The following is a 16,626-nucleotide window of genomic DNA, read 5'->3' on the forward strand; positions in this document are numbered from 1 at the left end:
GGTCCCCGAGTCCGGAGCTTTGAGCGCCCCAACGGTTCCTTGCGGCGCGCACGGCCGGAGCGGACGGGGGAGAAGGGGCAAACGGCCCGCGCCAACCCGGGCAGGCAGCCGCTGAAGACGCCCCGTCGCCCGCCGCCTCCCCCCCGGGGGACCCCCGTGAGTCGCCGTCGCCGAGACCCGGCGCGCCCGGGCGGCCGCGGGGCTGCGCCCACCCAGCCGCCTGCCCACGGCGGGGCGCCCGCTCGGACGCGGCGCGATGCTGCCAGGCGCGCCGGGACGGCGGGGCGAGGTCGGGGGCGGCGCGGCGCGGCGCTGACCCCGCGGCCGCCCGAGGAGGGGTGTGCCCGGCCCCGCCCGCCGCGCCCCTCCCCGCCGCGCGCCTCCCGCCGCCGCCAGTGCCCGGGCGCGCCGCGCTCGCTGCTCGGGGAATTCTCCCGGTCGCGCCCGCCTGCCACGGGCATCTGCCGGCGCCTCTCCGGGCCCCACGCAAAACTTTTGCCCCGCCGTTGGCCCTTGGGCGCTCGCTGAGCACCGGGAGTCAAAGTTCCCCGAACCGCGAGGGCGCGCGGGTGCCGGGGCCACCATGTGCACCAACATAGTTTACGAGTGGCTGAAAGCGCTGCAGCTCCCGCAGTATGCGGAGTCCTTCGTGGATAACGGCTACGACGACCTGGAGGTGTGCAAGCAGATCGGGGACCCGGACCTGGACGCCATCGGGGTGCTGGCGCCCGCGCACCGCCGCCGCATCCTGGAGGCCGTGCGCCGGCTGCGGGAGCAGGACGCCGCGGCCGCCGGCCTCTACTTCACGCTCGAGCCGCAGCCGCCCGCCGTGCCCAGTGGCCGCCGGGGGGAGCCGTGCGGGGGCCCGGTGGAGCACGCACCCCGCGGGGACCCCCGCGCCCAGACCCCCGCCGCCCCGCGCGCCAGGGAGTTGGTGAGCTACCCCAAGCTGAAGCTGAAGATCATGATCAGGGATAAGCTGGCCCGCGACGGCATCCACTTGAGCAAGCCCCCGTACTCCCGCAAGGTAAGGGGGGCGCCGCCCGCGTGCGGGGCACGGGGATGCGGCCACGCACGCACACGCCGCTGCCAGGGGACTCCCGGGGCTGGGGATGTGGGAGAGGCCAGCGGGCTGTGGGTGAGTGTGTGTGTGTGTGTGTGGGGGGGGGGGTTGTCTTCTGTTCTCTCTGCACTGGTTCTTTATTCCTCTCTCGCCCTTCTCCTTGGCGGTGGGTCCCCTCGAGCCCCCCACCCAGGGTTCATTCTCGGTCAGGACTGGCGCGGGCCGACGCGCTCCCCCTCCGTGGCGGTGCGAGTGTGCGCGCGCGGAGTTCTGCAACGGGCCAGAAGCAGGGCTCAGACCCACGGGACTAGGCGAGTCCGCCCCCTTTTAAGGTTTAACCCGAGGGAAATCAGGTAAAGCAGGTGAGGAAACACGCCCCGCCGCTCCCAGTTCCACAGGGGAGCCGCAGCGCCCCAGACGGGGCGTTCTGTTGGGAAAGCACCGTGGTTTACTTGGGTAAAGTTGCTTCCACTTTAATCTCGGGGTGCAGCGGTGAGCAGGGTGCCGGGACAGTGCCCTTCCAGACCAGCGCCTTGGTGTTTGTCCAGGTGAAGCGGGCACCGCTGTGATTTCTAGCGTCCAGACGGGTTGGCATTTGGGAGAGGACAGTGGCGGATGAGGAATTGCCCTGGGAGGGCTGACGGAAGACGCCCAAGTCCTGTGCCTGTGAGAAAGGCGGATCTGCCGGTTTGGGTGCAGGAGAACTTAAAAAAAAAAAAGTTCCCGTTTCTGATGGGAGTAGACGGGATGGAGAGCGCGCAGGTCATTCTCAAGCCTGCTTGGGGGGTGTCCAGGAAAATGGTGTCTTCCCTCAGTGAGAGGATGAAAACCTGGTGGTAGAGAGGCTGATGGGGGGGTGCTGCATTACACCCTTCGTGGGAAATGTGAGTGCTTGCTCAAAACGTTCGCCCACATTTCTGGGCACTCACATTATTGTCTGCTTGTAAGAAAAGTTCAAGCAGAAAACTTTGTGGAGTGGAGATTGGATCCGCCTGGTGGGTGGGAAGATGGGTTTGAAGGTGACCCAGCTGGGTATCTTGCAAGAGAGAGGATTGGGACCAACTGTTGCCGAGTACCCCTTTGGTTCCCAAAGCCTGCATCTCCAGGGCAATTGGTCGGCCTCCAGTTAGAGCCATGGACCAGTTACCCCCTGAGACTGTGGTCTGGACCAGTGTCCCCAAGGAAGGTGCCGGGCAGGTAGAGAGAGTATTAGAGCATGCCGCATGGCTGGAGGACTCGGCCAGCAGGGTGGAGGCCCCCATTCGTGATGACCACAGGTGGAAGGAGCTGGACACCGACAGCTTCTGGGATACCACAGCTCAGACAGTGCGGTGGGCTCGGGCGGAGAGAACATCTGTGCCTCCAGCCCTGGCCAGAGAGGAGTCAGGGAGCAAAAGATATCACTGAGTTGGCCTGTTCCTCATCGAAGAGCTGGGTCTTAGGGCCCAGAAGGCAGCAGAAGGTGCAGGCAGGAGAGCACAAAGATCAGGTGGGGACCCACGTGACATTCAACTCTGTGACTTTAAAGTTCAGGTCTAAATAGCAAAGATGGAGGTTGTGAGCGAGGGTGGGGGGAGTTGGAGGGGTGGACTCGGTGTTAAAGGATGGGGCATGTCTGAGCATCAGCTTTGGACTGTGTTCTCCCGCCCAGATGGGGGGGGGGTGCATGCGGGGTTGTCTTGGAGTATGTGCAATGTCCAGAGAAAATCTTCAGCTCTTGTAGAAACAGCTTAATGTCCACTGAAAAAGAATAGATACTTTGGGGCAGTAAAAGCAAAAATTGATTCCCTTACTTTACCAGTGTTTCAACCCAAGGACCCCAAAAATGCAATTGCAAAATTTAATTATAAAATACAAATCTGTGGCCCTATATCTATGTGTTAGAAACTAAAATAAAGTTAATGTATCTGAAATGGGGCCTTGGGTATGTAGGGCCAAGATCGGGTCATTCACTCTGAATTTGTTGAGTGTGTGTGCATTTGCCTCTTGGGTTTTGAATTTTAAATTATTTAAGGGCTTATTTTCTGATATAGCTAGCTTCTTTGCTGACAGTACCAGAAGTTCTTTAAGAAGAACTCGTATTGTGTCTCTCGACCCTTTGGCTCTGTCTTGATCAGAATGTATCCTGTTTGCCACAGGCCATTTTGGATGGTTAGGTTGAGTGTCTCACCTTCCCTTTTTATTCATTTTCATTTGTATTACTGATCCCTGTGATTTTTTTTTTTACTCTTCTGAGACAGTTAGATGGCTTGAAGTGGTCTGTATTGAGGTGATCAGGACAAGGACAGGAGTGGTGAGTCTTTCTGAGAGGACAATGAGTTGAAGGACCTTCTCAAGACTTATTGGAAAGGAGCGTAGCGTTGGTGCTAGTGGCAGTTGCAGTTCCTCTGGTGCTGAAGTCTCCACTCTCCCCTACCTCCCTTAATATGTTAAGCTACATGGAAGTTGCCCTGTTTTCCAAAGGAACCTGTTGTTTTGGAATCCCAGGAGCCCGGAGAGAGAGAGACCTGTTTGAAATCCATAGCCATCAAGACCAGGGCTGAGTTTTCACTTCCCTGACTTCTGTGATTCCTATCAGAGCGGTGTGTGTGTGTGTGTGTGTGTGTGTGTGTGTGTGTGTATGTGTGTGTGTGCGCGCGCGCGTATATTGCACAAGTAGGGGCTGGAGCAAACTTTAGCTAATGCTATTTCATTTGTTCACTAAGTTTCTCTCTGCCAGCCTTCTTCTGGGCTCCAGGTGACTATGGTGACAGGGGACACCGAGTCCTGGAGTCCTGCCTGTCACAGTCATGGGGAGACTTAAAATGAACAAACCATGAGGAATCAGTGTGTGATCCTCTGGATGCAGGGAGCATTCGGAGAACAGATGCATCCAACCTAGTTTGCAGGGACATGAAGGTATGGCAGACTTTTCCAAAGTGGTATTTGGGCTGAGAGCTTCAGATGGAAAGGCTTCAGCGTGAAGACTAGGGGAAGACAGAATTGTGTGCGCATACCGGGAATTCTGGCTTGGGCGAGGTGACAGTGAGGAGGCTATTGGAGGTGGGGAAAGAGGGAATAGGATGACGCAGATTTCTGGTTGAAGATTACAGTGCCAGGATCTAGGAGAAAGCTTATTTAGGGAAGAAAACTATTACCTTCGGGTTGAGACAGAGTGTCAGTGGCCCATGGAATATCCCAACATAGCTAACTAGTTGGCATTTGGAAATATAATGGGGGTGGGGCAGAGAAGAGAGATCCAAGGGCAGAGAGAGACAGAGGAATTACTGGAACGTTGAAGTCAGTTGTGCCACTGAGTACTGGAGGGAGAGGAGAGATGGGGGCAGGATGTAAGCTGAGAAGCTGCAGGATTTAGGAGAAGGGCAGAAGAAGGAGCCCCTCTAGGCAAGAGAGAAAAAGGAGATCACAGAGGTAGGAAGGAAGGAGCTGGGAGCGGCTTTGCCTTAGTCTGTGGAAGTTGAGCGGCTCGCGAGTAGAGGTGCCTTCACAGGGTCAGATGGGGCCAAGCAGGATTCAGGCAGAAAGGCTGCCTGGGGGAGCAGCCAGCAGGAAGATAAAGGTCTGAAACAGCAGCCTTGGGTGATCAAAGGGAGCTGCACTGACCATTTCCGGTTTTGGAGACATTGGCTTTTGCAAAAGTCTGTTTTAGATTTGCAGCATAATTGAGAAGTCAAAGATACCCAGGTTCCCTGTGCCCACGGATGGCAGTCTACCCCCAAGGTCAGCACCCCCGCCTCCCAGAATGGTGCATGTATTAGAATTGATGCATCTGCCTCGGCACCAGGGATCACCTGCATCTCTGGCTCATGTTAGGGTTCCCCTTGGTGCTGTGGGTTCAGGTTTGGACAAATGCACCCGTCATTAAGTTTTCCACAGGGCGTTTTCACTGCCCTACATATCCCGACTCTCCATCTATTCATCCTTCCTCTAATCACCGGCAACTACTGACTGACTTACTGCTTTGTAGTTTTGCCTTTCCCAGAAGGTCCAGAGTTGGAATCACACACCGTGCAGCTTTCTCAGATTGGCTTCTTTCACTTAATAATGTGCATTTAAGTCTCCTCCATGTCTTTTTCTGGCTTGTTAGCTCATTTATTTTTAGCTCTGAACAATATTTCTTTGTCTGGCGGTGCCCCAGACAATTTTTTAATGAAGTTGGATTGCAAAGACAGAACTAAGGTTACGAGAGAAAGGGGGCTTAGGGCCAGGGGAATAGTTTTGTGGGTTGTGTGCATAAAGGACAGAAGAAGTGGAGCATGACTAAGCATTGGTATAAAGGATTTCAGGGGTCAGTGAGGAGATCAAAGGGAACTGTGCTCAGCTCACTCTGGATGGAAAGATGGATGGACTTCCCCAGGGATGGAGAGTGGATGGGCGAGGCGACTGGTATCATGTAAGTGGAACAGTGAAGAACCTTCATTCCCCTTCTGACATCTGATTCCAGGGAAGGAAGACCTAGAGGGATTGAAGATTAATGGAGAATACTGTGTAAACCTATGAATGTTAGGTCTTAGGTGTATGCAATGTCTTTATATACCAATGGTACAATAATATTTATAGACTGTACATCACTGTACAGATGGGGAAAGTGACCTCACTAGTCATGTTTGTACATACCATGTATAAATGGTTGCAGATACCATGGTGTTATATTGAGTCCTGGTAGTCTGGGATGCTTGTGAAGGAGGGGTGTGGAACTATGGACAGTATGGGTGATGAAGGCATTAGGTTTCTAGCAGACTGGAAGCATCTCAACTTCTTCAGCTGAAAAGTATCTTCTTGCCACACATTACCTATTAAAACAGAGTTTGTGTAATGTTAACACTTCACTCATATCTCTGTGTGGAGTTAAGGAGCAGGCTCCTGTGATCATTGGGTGTGAGTGGAGGTTTAGAAGAGATGGCCCAGAGTGACTGAATTTGCAGAAGCAGAGCTGAGATGAGGGTGTCTGTGTTCGGGCCAGGAAATCTAGAAGTCTTTAGGAAATTGAAGGAGAGGACAGGAGTGGCAACGAGAAGGAGAAAATAGGGAAAAGAAGGGAAGGGAGAAGGTGTTGGCAAAATTAAGCTCTTTTGGAGTTTTGTCATGGGTCTTGGCAGAAACTGGCAATAGCAAGAAATAGTTCTCTTTCCCAAGAATTCCTTTGCTCCCATAAGTTTCCAGAGAAGATCAGAAGCTAGCAATAGTCATTTTCCCAACTTAAATCCATATCACCAAGTGTCTTTATCCTGAGAGTGAAGGTTGATTTAGACTTTTGGGTTTCAGTTGCTGATCGGAACCCCGTGGAAAGAAGGGCCCCGTAGAAGGTTCTGAGAGCTGGAGCCCAAGCTTTGCATGTGGGAGTCCATGGTTCAGCCCCAGTACTATATGGTCCCCCAAATGCTGTGGGGAGTGCCCCAGCCCCCAGCAATGCTGGTTGTGGCTCAAAACAACCAACCAAACCCCAAATAGAAGCAGACAAGAAAAAAAAGGAGAGGAGGTAGGGAAGAGACAGGAGTAGTTGCAAATGATGACGATATTGCTATTTTATTCTTGTTCCTGTCAGTTTATTTTCCACGAAAATACCTGGGCCTTGAGTCACACCCCCTCTCGTCCCCTTTCTGTCCATCTCTTTACACTTTCTCCTGTCTGTTCATCTGTTTAACAAATATTAAACACTTGCCATGTGTCAGAAATTGGATTCCAGCAATGACATTGATAGATACATATGTCCCTACCTACAAGTGAATGGGAGTACGTGTGGCGGGCCCGGTCCCCAGTGCTTGACTTGAAACGAAATAAAGCCCATGACAGATGACTGAGTCTGGTGGACATGGAATAGAGATACAACAAAATGTCGCTTGGCTATAAAGCAAGATGAAATCCTACCTCTCTGCAATGATGTGGATGGCCCTAGAGGGAAGTTGTGCCCTCTTTGATTCCACTCAGAGGTGTTGATCATAGAAAACAAACACACTGATGAATTGTATAAGATAAAAATAAATGCTTGAAGACCAATTCGTGGTTCCCAGAAAAGAAGGTGGAAGAGGGTTAGGGAAATGGAGCACAGGAGCACTTGTATGTGTAGGATAAAATTGGAATTTCAGTGGTGATTTGATCTAGTTTGTGCTGAAGTGGTTTGTCGAAGATGTACACCTGAAACTTCCCAAGACTCAAATGCAATGTTATTTTAATTTAAACACCTTGGATCTTGTCTTTACAAATGCTGATGGTGAATTTTGCTGAATTGTTTCTCCAAATGCTGACAGCGAATAAACTTGTGTTTATTTCAAATGTTAAAGATCCTCTGTGGCTAAGATTTGAGTAAAGTTTATCAGTGACAGAATTTTAAATAAAAACATGTTTATTATCACTTTCCCTTGCCTTTTGTGGGGGTTGTGGGCCACATCCCGCAATGCTCAGGGCTTACTCATGGCTCTATACTCAGGGGTCACTCCTGGCAGGGCTCAAGGGAATCATTTAGGGTGCCCAAATTCAACCTGGGACACTCATACGCATGGCCAATGACTGACCTGCTGGACTAGCTCTCTCACCCCTTATTATTATTTTAACAGTATTATCAAAAGTCATTGATACTACTGTCAAAATTCATACACCTGTCGAAATTGATGTCAAAGTTGATGATCCAAGCAGCACCGGGAGAGGAAGTACTCCTCACTCACATCAGTACTGTTCAGAGTCAGCGCCAGGATGAAGGTGCGGCGGGGTCAGCACCAGGATGATGAAAATGGAAGAAGATGCTCTTTCCCAAGGTGGGCCGGCCACTGTGCGCAAAATGAACTTCTCCTTGTGAAGCACCAGCCCGTGCATGGGCCGGTCCTACCCCCCCCCCCCCCAGTGCTTGCTGCCTGCCCTCCCCCGCAGTTCAGACACGGGCTCTGGTGTCAGGGCACCTCTGGGGTCTGTCCAGGTCAGACAGTGGCAGGTACTGGCCCGGCTCGTCTGCCGACACCGTGCCTACCTGTCAGAGCCGCCCACACTCCATCTAGACTCTGGCATTCAAGTTCCAGCTCTGCCCCATGCCAGGTCACCTTTGCTTCCCCTGTGAAAAGTGGGGTGTTTCCTTGGCAACTAGATGAGCCCAAACTCACGAACTTATTAAAAAACTGGCACTTGTAGCTGTAGCACCTTCTCAGTGGAGAAGAGAACAGCAACCTCTCTTAGCATTCGAGGCTGAACTTCTCATACTGGCAGTGCCTGGCTCCAAAATTTCAGCAGCTGCGTTTTGATTTGATTTGCCTCCAGAGAGGCCTCCCCCAGAGCCGCCCCCCTCCCCATGCACCCCGGGCTAAACTTGTCCTTCAGTAGTGATGCTTCCACCCCCCTCACCTGTGTTGGGTCCCACACCCAGAGCAGCTCAGCATCCAGGCCAGGAGGCCGGATCTGTCTCAGGGCCTTTTTCTTGGTCTGGGCGCTCCTCAGAACAGTCTTGAGGTTTCTTGGTCAGACGTGGGCTCGCGTGGCCGACCAGCATCTTGTTGCTTGCTCTCTCCACAAAGGGCCACTCGTCATCGTGCCTCCTTTTGGACTGTGAGAGAGGCAGGTCTGCCAGTTTATTCTTTCCCTTAGAAAGGAGCTCTCCATCTACCCCGCAGCACAGGACACATCCCCTCCCCTGCCCCCCAACCATGGCCGTTTCACTGGTCTCCACAGAAGGCCACTCATGGTTTGTCAGGTTTCCTGGCCTTGAACAAACAAACGTCTCACCAAGCAGAGTTGAAATGATTGTTGCATCTCATTCAGGAGTCCAAAGAGGAGTTGTCACTGCAAAGGACTAAAAGCATAAGGTGTGGGATTAAGGAGCAGCTGAGATCCGTGAGGTCAGTTGTGGTTTTGGGCTGGAGAGTTGAGACTGCTTTGAGTTGGGCTGTGAAGGAGTATGGTCGCCTCTGGTTGCTTTCAGCTGATGAACTGCATCGAGACAGAAGATAGTGACGGGTGAGTAGTAGCCTGGCTCCTGGGAAGTGCCCAGCCAAAGCAGAGCTTCATTAGCTTCTACTTTGGGCCCTGCCACCACCACCTGACAGTTGAGCGTTGCTGTGTTACAGAATCTACAGGCTTGGTAGTGTTCCGGTTGGTAGGGTTTTTGGTAAATGAGCTAGACGAGGATATTTATTTATTTATTTATTTATTTATTTATTTATTTATTTATTTATTTATTTATTTATCTGGGAGGGTGGGTTTGGGTCACAACCAGCAAAACTCAGGGGTTACTCCTGACTCTGCACTCAGAAATTACTCTTGGCAGTGCTCAAGGGATGCCTATGGGATGCCAGGGATTGAGTCTGGGTTGGCCGCATGCAAGGCAAATGCTCTACAATGTACTACTATTCACTCTGCAACCCGCCCCCTCGCCCTCCCACCAGAACCCACCAGGTGGATGTTTTAGTACAAACGCTGCCCACTTATTTTTGTGTGCCCAAAGACAGTAATGCAAACAGTAAGGGGAAGTATGCCAAGAGCCCTGGCCGTCCTCACTTCTCAAGCCCTTGACCTTTGCAGAGCTTGGAGTAGCCTTTAATCAGATATAAAGAATCCAACCTGGACTCTTGTATCACTTGTATCACTTGTCATTCGTTGATCTTCTATTTGTTCAAGCGGGTGCCAGTAACGTCTCCATTTGTCCCTGTCGCATGCTAGTGACTATCTGGACTCTAGCAAAGGCTTATTATTACTCTTTGGATGTGAGTTTCGAGGGTCTTCTATGTTTTCCCCCTATGCTTTATGAAGGCGTTGGAGCAATAGCACAGCAGTTGGGCGTTCGCCTTTCACACGGCCGACCCGAGTTTGATTTCTCCACCCCTCTACAAGGGCCCGACAAGCTACCAAGAGTATCGAGCCTGAGAGGCAGAGCCTGGCAAGCTACCCGTTCGTATTGGATATGCCAAAAACAGTAACAATAAATCTCTCAATGGGAGATGTTACTGGTGCCCGCTCGAACAAATCGATGAGCAAACGGGATGACAGTGACAGTGATGTTTTATGAAAAAATTACTCTTTCAGATTATTCCCATTTGTGCTTGGGGAAGCTTGGGAGGTGTAAGTGGGGAATGTTCCTTTTTGGTCAATATAAAAACTATTAGAGGTAAATAACTGTGGATCATGCCAAAAGATATTAGGCATCCACTCTGTCTTCCATAGAGACTAAGTGACATCTAATAGTTTAAAGAGATTTCATTACTGCTTCTAATTGAAATAAATGGCTCAATGAGCTCAAAAAAATTGCTGTTATATTTCCATAAGTTATAGGTACAAACAAAATAAGATCCACTTCATTTAGAAAGGAAAGGGGAAAATTGTATATTTCTTTTATTTACCAAAATTATAATAAACATATTTTCCAATTTTATGTTGGAAACTGTACCATAAATTGGTAACATTAGTGGTATATTCACTCTATTCCATGAATATCAGTTTGTAGTACTCCAATTCTGTTTGACAAAACTATTGTAAGTAATAGGCATGGGATAATATACAGTAATTATTTCATTTATTTCTTCTTTGGCTTTAAGGCAATTAACAGTTAAAACAAGAACTGCATTTCAGTTTTAAAGTGATTAAATGTATTAAAAATATTTCACCTATGAAATTGAATTCATACTTAACCAGAGTATTCTTATACATTGCATTGTTTTTCTGACTTGAATTTTGAATGCAAATAAAATCTCAAGGTATCCCCATACGAATAATAAATTGGAAGTAATTCAAGTTTTGTTTCTTTGTTTTTTAGATGATCCAGTGCTATGAGTTGTTTATTTCAATTCTGGTGTTTAACTTAGGATTCTGTAGTTTTATGGGAGAGACAAGGTTTTTACAGATTTATTCTAGTAAAGAATTCTTGTAACCACATCTGTGGGTTGGTGCCAACTGTATAACTAGCAATTCTCTGAATTAACTCCCCTCTAGAACACAATGCTTATTAAAGGACAGGTAATAAAAAGATGCTAATTAGAGTCAAATATACATATCATTAGAATTCAAGGGTAACTGCAGTACATACAGTTTAGGCCAACAAAAAATTCTTTCAGGGTGGAATGTTTTTATCATGGACATTATTTACTATAGTCTAGAGGGCATGTTTATAATTCAAAGTTTTATTATGTCTTAAATGATCCATTATTGCCTGTAACGAGGGTAAACTCTTTCTTCTGCCCTGTCCTTGGTAGATATAAAGAAATGTGGTCATTCCGGTTTAAGAGAAATTACTTCTGCATAATCATGTCCATTTCTAATGCACAGGAGTCTTGAGTTAACTTAATGGAATAATGTGTATGAAATTCTGTGTATGGAAATTCTAAGAGAACCTTACAACATTTAAGGTATTTATATTGATAATGAACAAACCATCATATTTATAATAAAAATATTTTTAGCTGAAATTTAAGCATTTACATTTAGACAATCTGGAGAACATTGAAGCAGATTAAGGAGGAATTTAATATGGCCTGTATTATATTTTTTAAGATTGCGCTATATTCCTTTAAAAGTTACATGACTGAGAACATATTTTGAATAGATGCACAAATCTGGCATTATATGGTGTATGGGTACAAGTAACACCATTTCTGTGTCCACAGATATCATTTGAGAAATTATTTTAATATGAAGACACGTTCTATCTTACATTAGCACCATAACTAATTCAAGCACTTTTTTATTCAGTTAAAATATTATCCATGGTACTGATTATTTTAATTTCATATTATTTAGGGAATGTCAAGTTTGAGAATTAGCATCTCATCATTCTTAAATCATTTCATAGATTAAGAATGGGAATACTTTAATATTTGTGGATTTTTATGTTTACATATAAATACACATAAACCTGTAAAAGACACATTAAAATCTTTTATTTTAATGTATTTTATTTGAAATCTGCATGTATGTCTATATACTACATGTTACAACTATATTCATTATACCTATAAGCTATACATGAATCGAAATGTTCATTGTGTTTGCCTAGATGGTTTTGTGGTCTCAAACTACTTTCATACTTGTTTTGTGGGTTTTTTTTTTTTTGGTTTTTTTGGGATGCACCCGGTGATGCTCAGGGATTACTCTTGGCTTTGCACTTAGAAATTACTTCTGGTGGTGCTCAGGGGACCATAATGAAATTCTGGGGATGGAAAGGGTCAGCTGCATGCAAGGCAAACGCCTCACCCTCTGTGCTATCTTGTAGGCCCCAGCTTTCATTTACCTTTTAAGAACTCTTTCTGTGTTAAGAAAATACTCTTATTGCATAAAGTCTGCAAAGATTTTTCCTAGAATGTAATTTGCCTTATTATTTTAAGAAGTTGATTTGGGTGGGGGAAATGTCTAAATGTTAGCTCTATTTTTTTTTTTTTTGCCACACCAGGCAGTGCTCAGTGCCCAGGGTTTACTCCTAGCTCTGTCCTCAGGGATTACTCCTGGCGGTCAGGGGACCATGTGGGATTCTGGGGATTGAACCTGGAGCAGCTGCAGTGCAAGGCAAGCACCTTTTCAGCCTTGGGGATGTCTGCATTTTAACGTTTCCACATAAGCTGCCTTCTCGGTAATTTTTTGCTACCGCTTTTAGACGGCAGAATCATCATTCAGTTCTTTTTTTATTAACATTTACTTGGGGAAGTTATTTATTCATTCTAAAGCCAACTCTCCTCCTCTATACATGACATGTCTTTCCTCTTTTCCTGAATAGTGTTTGACCGTGACCTTCAGTTTGGTAACCCTCTGGCGGTTCTCATCACGCTCTTATTACAGTCGACTTCCAGACGGGAGCTTTGCAGATGCTGCAAGTCTGTCTGTGGGAGCACGAGACTCAGTGGCAGCGTCAGCTTCCCCTGACTCGGAGCATCCCTGGGACTCCAAAGGCCCCGGCCACGAAGCTGGAGGGAAGAGTTTAAGGTCTTTGGTTTTAGCGGAGATTTTGCTTTTGGACCCAAGTGCAGAGCTCTGGAGGGGGTGGAGGTCAGAGGGTTAACTTGAATTCCTATTGATTTTACTATTTTCTCGGCATCTTCCCTCTTTCCCTCACCGCCCCTTCCACTTTATCAACTAGTGGCTTCCCTTTCTGCCCCTACTCGCTCCCTCCCACCCCGTCTTTTAATGAAAATGTGGATGGGGGCTGTCTGCCAGACGTGATGTTAAATTGAAAACCCTTACGAAAGAAATTGAAGCGACATTCATTTTCATTGGAATCTTTGGCTTTCCATGGAAACAACTGCCCAATAGGTGACAAAGATAAAATTGGAAAACTCAGGCAATATCATTATAACTAGCCCTTGATTTACATTTAAACAGCCACTGACAGGTCAAGTAGAATGAATTTTTTTTTTAAGGTCACTGAAGCAAGGATTAAAGATGGAATACAGGAATGGTTTGTTTCTGGAGAAAGTACCTATATCAGGAGCGGAGTTTAGCTGAATTTGCAGAAATGGATCCACCCAGTGCTTCCTAAGCTAGTCATCAATCATGGAGAAAAGCTACAGCCTCGTTCCAGTACCCATGTATCAACAGGGAATGGAATGCTGTCATATTGCAAAGCACTCTCATTGGGAAATTCTTGATTGGCAAAAGTAGTACTGCATTAAGTAGCGGCAGTCTTTTTGTGGCCAGAAAGTAAAGCTAGGAAGTAAATCTTTACGAAGGGAAAACTCTTTTACATGACACAAACTACTGAACAATTCTCGGGACTTGTTTCCTCCAGGATCTAGTGAAGGTGAAAAATAACCACCTGAACACAAAAGAAAGAAGCTGGTTCTTGGGGATGTTTTTAATTGCATCCAATCTGGGCATTGTGGTCCCTGTCATTTATCAGGGATCTGGGATTGCTCACTCACACCCATTTTCTCAATGGCGACTTTAGGTTTGCACCTTAGAAAAAAAATAATGTAGAAGATGCACAGTGTATCCATTACAGATCAGAGTTGAGCCAGGGGGTAAGCAAAGTAATTTACTCTCTGAGCCCTGCTTCATTACAGAGATGTGAGGGAGTTTGGTTGGTGGCTTTAACTTACGAGTTTTACTGTGGTGTAATTTTAAATGAGAGTTTTTATTGCCTCTTCTTGGCATGGCAATTTGAGTCAGGGTATTTGTCCCTGTTAATATGATTCCTTATATTTCAACACCGTATCTTGAAAATGGTGATGAGTTGAATCGTCTAGTCCTTATTAAACGTGGGGATAGTGACAATGTTCAGACTAAGAGCAGACTCTTACTCCTAGTTTCCGATAGAGTCCTGAGATTATCATCACCTGCCATGGCTGTTTCAGGAGGCGCGCGGGCTAAATTAAACTCAAAGTGATCGTGGATTAAGTGAAGTGATGTCTTTCTTTTCAAAACAGGCTTTCAGATGAGACCACCCAACCTATATTCTGAAAACCTTTCCAAGGTGCTTTGATTTTATGATTTGCCAAAATTAGACATATTCTCATACAACTGCATATTAACTAGCTATGGGTATATTTTGCTTTCCTCTTCATGGCTGGTTGGGGCTTTTCTTCTTGCTGTAACTGTCCTCCTCACTCTCCTCACAGAAATGAGAAAGTCAAATTATTGTTTCCCATTTCCACCTAGGTTTACCTTTTTGTCACAAAAGGGAAATTTGCATGGGTTAAAATAAGGTTCTTACTGCTGATGGTCTCGCCAGGTGTAGCATAAGTCAGCAGGCCTGAAGTTTGCAGAAGAGAACTCGGAACTGCGGTGATGGCCAAAATCGTGCGTGCTGCTAGGGATATTTCTATATTATTCATTCAGCCCTTACAACAGACCTCTGAGACAAGGGCTCTGTGTTGTCTTCTCGGTCTCATAGATGAGGAAAGTGAGGCTTCAAGAGTTTAATATGCTGATGCTGGTGCTGCAATTTGTGCTAATTAAACTCCATTTGAGTGTGAGCCACTGGTGGTACGCACACTGGTATTGGTGTGTTAAGTTACTTTCCAAAGGCATACAACTAGCAATTCTCATTTGAAAACAAGGTGGACTAACCCTAGAACCCAGGATCTTCATCAGGGTGCTATTTTGCCTAAAAAATATTGTTTTATGGGAGTTAGTGGCTGTCCTTCAGTTGGTGGGAAATCAATGTGGAGTAGGGAGTTATGTATCCCAGTAATACATACATAATATATGCTTTATTATAATACATATATAATATGTACTATATTATATGTATATACATCCACTATATTATTTGAACATAATATAATTATATGTATATACATGTATATACATATATGCAAATCTGCTAAATCAGAGAAAGAAGGTGAGAGCAACCAGCAAAGCAGATTTAGCAGTATAAATACATATACATACATTATATATAGTAAATGTATATACCTAATTACATTTATATACATATATACCTATATATATATATATACTTACTATAGTTAAGACACATCAGTTTGGTGAGAACAATCATTAACTGTGTATGATTGTTGCACTGCTACATACTGTGAAAACAAATATCAGTTTTTTTGGTTTTCATTTCTGCTAAACCCCTACCTCAAAATTTTAGTTTATAATAATGCCTCAATAGCCAACATTCTTCCTTCTGCTAGGCAGAGAGGAGAATAATATAGGTATTGCACAGCTAATCAAATGATTCTTTTCTTTCTGAGACGATTTCTAGAGGTAAAGTTACTTTCACAGCCCCTAGCACAGTTCTTGAATATCTGTAATTGCATATTTGGTATTTGAGTTGGGATTTGGAAATAGTTGAAAGTAATTTTGGTAAAGAAGTGAATCCTATGTTTAGTCCCAAATTGCAAACAATTGAATAAAAAATCAAATATAATGTACTTATCAACCTAAGACCATTCTTTTTTAGAAATTGGCATTTTTCAGGGGGAAGTGGTTGATAACACTTGGATCATGTCTGTGGCCGCACTCAAACACTAAACACAGTCTCCCAAGAAAAATTGCTTTTAAAGTTTCTTCTTGGCACATATGTCTTGATTTGTTTACTTAAAATCTACTTAATCATTTATAATAGCTCTTTCCTTTGCTTAGAATTATGCATTTTGCTATTAAAATAAAATATAAAAGCTCAGAATTCAGTGAGGAGTGATTATGAACTCGGGACAAGAAGGGCCCCTCCTACGCCTTAATTATGAAAGGCGGGTTTAGCCTGTTAGGAAGAGCTAGTTGACATATGTGCAGTTCCTGTGAGACTGAGCTGTGTTAGATCTGGGATCATCTCATGTATTTTAATAGAAATATGTAAACTTTGGATACCTTCAGATCATTGGAGTGTGGGAAAATACTCAAATTCAATTTTGTTGTAAAAGCCGATGATAGGGGACTCAATTTGTAGAAAAGAAAGAAGAGTTCCTTTTCTTTGGATGTTTGTTTGTTTGTTTGGGGGCTACACTCAGCGGTGTTCAGGGCTTCCTTGTGGTTCTGCACTCAGGGGTCTTTCCTGGCAGGCCTCTGGGGATTGAACGTCATGCGAGGCAACTGCTTTGCCCTCCCTTTCCCCCACCCCTTCGCTCGGGGGGCCTCTAGATAAGAAGACAACTTTTGATTATGCTGTGTTTTTCTATCTAGTTTCTACTGTGTTTTAAGTGACACTAGCTTTCACT

General features: G+C 46.0%; 1 protein-coding gene across 2 annotated transcripts in view; it reads left to right on the forward strand.

The window, feature by feature from the left end:
• The first annotated feature begins 336 nt into the window (after positions 1–336).
• Positions 337–16,626, forward strand: part of SAMD5 (sterile alpha motif domain containing 5) — a 115,345-nt gene continuing 99,055 nt past the window's right edge. Inside the window, exon 1 of one of the 2 annotated variants that reach the window (XM_055137105.1) lies at positions 337–1,027. In XM_055137105.1, coding sequence (XP_054993080.1) covers positions 584–1,027 — 444 coding nt within the window. In that variant the 5' untranslated portion in view covers positions 337–583. The remainder of the gene's footprint in view (positions 1,028–16,626) is intronic. The other variant, XM_055137103.1, reaches the window with a different exon arrangement.

Source organism: Sorex araneus, chromosome 4, assembly GCF_027595985.1.
Source record: "Sorex araneus isolate mSorAra2 chromosome 4, mSorAra2.pri, whole genome shotgun sequence".
NCBI classification, from domain to species: Eukaryota; Metazoa; Chordata; class Mammalia; order Eulipotyphla; family Soricidae; genus Sorex; species Sorex araneus.